At 31.7% G+C, this 3685-nt stretch overlaps 1 protein-coding gene across 1 annotated transcript; it reads right to left on the bottom strand.

Moving 5' to 3' along the window:
* Positions 1 to 857: 857 nt before the first annotated feature.
* LOC136228761 (cyclin-D4-2) lies at positions 858 to 3395 on the bottom strand. The gene is made up of 6 exons (XM_066017236.1): positions 2748 to 3395; positions 2263 to 2349; positions 2055 to 2150; positions 1766 to 1958; positions 1557 to 1666; positions 858 to 1455 (listed from the first exon to the last, which is right to left on the bottom strand). The coding sequence occupies exons 1-6, from the start codon at positions 3042 to 3044 to the stop codon at positions 1228 to 1230; spliced, it is 1011 nt and encodes a 336-aa protein (XP_065873308.1). The 5' UTR covers positions 3045 to 3395; the 3' UTR covers positions 858 to 1227.
* Positions 3396 to 3685: the final 290 nt, after the last annotated feature.

A 3685-nucleotide genomic window follows, 5' to 3' on the forward strand; every position in this document is an offset into this window, starting at 1 on the left:
ATTTAAAATCTAACATTATAATTATAGTGAATTTTCAATTCATCTTTCTCCATAACGGGATTACTAAACACGTCGGCGGCACTACAAGCAATATCAAATGACCAATAAATCACTTTAATTAGATAGGTGAATGAATCATTTTAGGAAAAAAAATATTAGAAGTTAAGGAGATTTAAAAAAAATCAGGGGAAGAATTTAGTTTTCTTAAGGTAAGTATAACATGCTTGATGTATTTGGTTTTTTTTTTTTTTAATAGCGTATCCAGTCTTGTTTGATTGGTTAATCGGAATTAGGCTTTAAACTATACAATTTGGACAGTACTGACCAAATGAATTTAATCCGTTATTCATTTCGACAGTTCTGGCCAAATGAATTTAATCCGTTATCATTAGATATAAACTTTAAATCTAACTCTAATTAATTTTAATTAAAAATTTAAAATCATTTGATCAGTAAGTCACAAGGAAGAATACCACTGTGAACAATATTATCTCCTTCTCTCATTTTGGCGTATGACACAAGAGTGTTGCATCCAACGTGCTGTGGATCTTCTTTCCAACTTTTTTTCTTTTACAACTTTACACTTAAAATTCTTATGAAAAGAATACTTTCTCGATGCTTATTTACTATCCTTTATAATGAAATTTCATCTTCTATTAAAGTTTAAAAAAAAAAAACATACCTAAATTAGTAAAATTAAAAGTTTAAAATTTTAGAATTGTAGTTTTAAAAGAAAAAATTATTTAGGTGTTGACCTTTTCATTTTTATACATTGAACAATTAATATATATGAAAAGCTATTAATATTTTTAATTTGACATATTCATTGATTAAATTATAATTGCAAAAAATTAATAGAAAAAGTAACAAGAAACTCAATGTTATTAATAAATAAGTAAAATAATAATTGTTCAACAGATAAAGAAATATTTTTGTTTTGCATTTAATCTCCCTTGCTTAAAATGGGAGGACTGTATGAGATTCTTAAAGACAACAACTTTCATACCTTTTTCTCATCACCATAATTATACTCTTAATTTAGTGATAATTCTAATTATCTATCCTTTATTTACTTCTGAACCCAACAATATAGAAAAAAAAAAAAAAAAAAAAAAATCTCTCTCTGAGTCCCTCTTCCTTCTCCTGCCTGCCTGCCTGTGTGTAAAAAAAAAAAGCATGGTCCATCCAAAAACCAGAAAAGAAAAAAATGATGTAATAATAAAAATGTCACGAAGAGTTGTGTAGTTTCCTCCTCTTATGAGAAGAAGAGTTTGCACATGACCCAACTGTTGATGTTGTTGTTGTTATATCATCACTTTTATAACTCAAGCACAAGCATGCTGATGCTGATGCTGCTTCCAACACCCCATTTGGGCTCTCTGGCACACTTCCCATTTTGTCAGCATTGCTCACTGATAGGTCTTTTATCAGCTCTATTATCTTTATTACTCTATCCTGCAAATCAAAATTCAAGATCATAACTTTTTTATCAAACATTTCAAGGATCAATGCTATTTTGTCCTCTCTTTGATCTTCATTTATGTGGGTACCACTACCTTTTCTATATGTGTGAAACCAGGCACTGCTTGGTCTTCTGCTCCTCCTGAAACAAATATGGCTACTGCTGCTGCTATCTCTGAGGGCCTGAATTCCAAGAAGTCAATACCTACATTTCAATTCCCATTTAAGACTCTCTCATTAGTCTTAAATGCAATGCCTGTCAATTATACAAACTCTATTTAATCTCACTAATCAAGATACACACCTTTAATTATGCTTACTATTAGTTCCAATGATCTAGTCATTACATTTTGATTCCCATTATTCATCTTGCTTAGGAAATAGTCCAAGTAGGAACATGGAGTTATAGCTTGCATTCTCCATTTCAATGTAAACAGCAATAAAAGCTCCATTCTTTGTATTGTTTTTGCTTCAAACACAAACTTGGGTTCTCCTACCTACCCCAAAATAACATCATTAGGAATAACAAGTAACAAGAACATGAAATTCAATCATTGATACATGTAATTATAGTCTTTTATCAAGTTATATACCTGTAAATCTACTGAGAAAGGCACACTAATTTCCTCCATCTTGGCTGCTACTGATAAACATGCTACGGCTAACAATTGAACAGCCCAAGCTTTGTCCTTATATGATTCCAATTGTTACAAGAAGGAAACAAGTATCAAGATCACTAGCAATGCAACAATCTAAATTGTGGCAAGATTCAGAAAGAGGGATATTAGTATCTTTACTTACAGGCAACTGATAGACTGATAAGAATCGATCGAAGTAATTCATTGAAAGGCAAACACTCACTGCTCCAAAATTGTAATGGGTTTGAGCCTGTTGATCAATAAGGAAACAAAATCAATACAGATCACCTTTCAACCCACAATGTTTCCCAGAAAATTGGGGAAACATATGAAGTCAATTTACCAAAAACAATTTGGAGGATTAGACAAATCAACATTCAAAATGCAAATGAATTAAAACAGCTTATCAATCTTCACGACGGTTCAGGAATTGATTGATCAAAGATAGATGGATCCCCTTTGAGAAATCCAAACCAAAATAGGGCATAAATTCAGATTTGAGATTGACGGCAACATTTGCTATTGAAAACATGAAACCCAATAGCAGAAAACCAGTACAAATCAAAACCAAGTTGAATTTAAAGATAGATGATGGATCAAAGAATTAAAAGTGAAAGAACCCATTTAAGAGATTAACAATAAACCAACCTTGATAATCCAATCAAGAGCCTCTCTCCTAGTACTCAGTTCCAAATCCCCACTCCTTAATCTCCTTAGATAATCTTGTCTAGGCAAATGTTTTATTTCCCTCTCAACCATTTCCCTAACTGTATCTTCACTATGTATTGGAAAACCCATCAAGGATTTCAAACAATTAAAGGGTTCTTGATTGTCCTGTTTATGCCAGGAAGAAGAAACCCCAAAATCAAGAGTAGCATTGCAATCAAAATCACCAAAACAAGTGTTTGTGTTCTCTGCACATAAAAGGCCTAGATTTTCTCCCATTTTCAATACCTCGATTAAATCAAACTTAAACCCAATATAAATCTCATCAAACAGAGAGTTTTAAAGGGTTGTTTCTATGGTTCACAGATAAAAACTTTGTCCCATTATGTGACAAACCCAGATAGAGAAAAAGACACAGAGCAAAAGAGAAGGAGAAGGAGGAGGAGAAGGAATGGGGGCTGAGGAAAAGAGTAGGAAAGAAAGGAACTTTATGTAGAAATTGTATGTACAGATTCTAGGGTAAAACGAAAGGGAGAGAGAGAGAGCAGAAAAAGAAAAGAGATTGGCGAAAATATATATCTCTACGAAAATGGAAATAGATGGAGAGAGCACTTCCCATGGGAACAGCCTCATTTCCTCTGTTTTTATCCTTTCCTTTTCCTTATAAAACAAAAAGAGGAAATAACAGAGAAAAGGTTAAAAGATTAAACAAAAATGTCCCAATGCAATTCTTTCTTTTATTGCAAGGAGAAGTTTATAAAGTACAAAAAACAAATGATTTTATATACAATTTATATTTGCTAAAATTTAGCATTCCTACATTCCAACAAATATTAAGAATTTCAATCCACCTTTTATATTTATTAAAAATAATAATGTTTACCATATATGCGTGTAAGATTTACATTGGCTCTAAATGA

The sequence above is a fragment of the Euphorbia lathyris genome, chromosome 5 (genome assembly GCF_963576675.1).
Source record: "Euphorbia lathyris chromosome 5, ddEupLath1.1, whole genome shotgun sequence".
Lineage (NCBI taxonomy): Eukaryota > Viridiplantae > Streptophyta > Magnoliopsida > Malpighiales > Euphorbiaceae > Euphorbia > Euphorbia lathyris.

Excerpts from the sequence above, each read along its gene's own strand:
- LOC136228761 (XM_066017236.1), bottom strand. The coding sequence starts at position 3,044 with ATGGGAGAAAATCTAGGCCTTTTATGTGCAGAGAACACAAACACTTGT. Across the intron at positions 1,959-2,054 it reads CTTTCTCAGTAGATTTACAG|GTAGGAGAACCCAAGTTTGT; the intron begins GTATATAACTTG and ends ATTTTGGGGTAG. Across the intron at positions 1,667-1,765 it reads AATAGTAAGCATAATTAAAG|GTATTGACTTCTTGGAATTC; the intron begins GTGTGTATCTTG and ends ATTGAAATGTAG.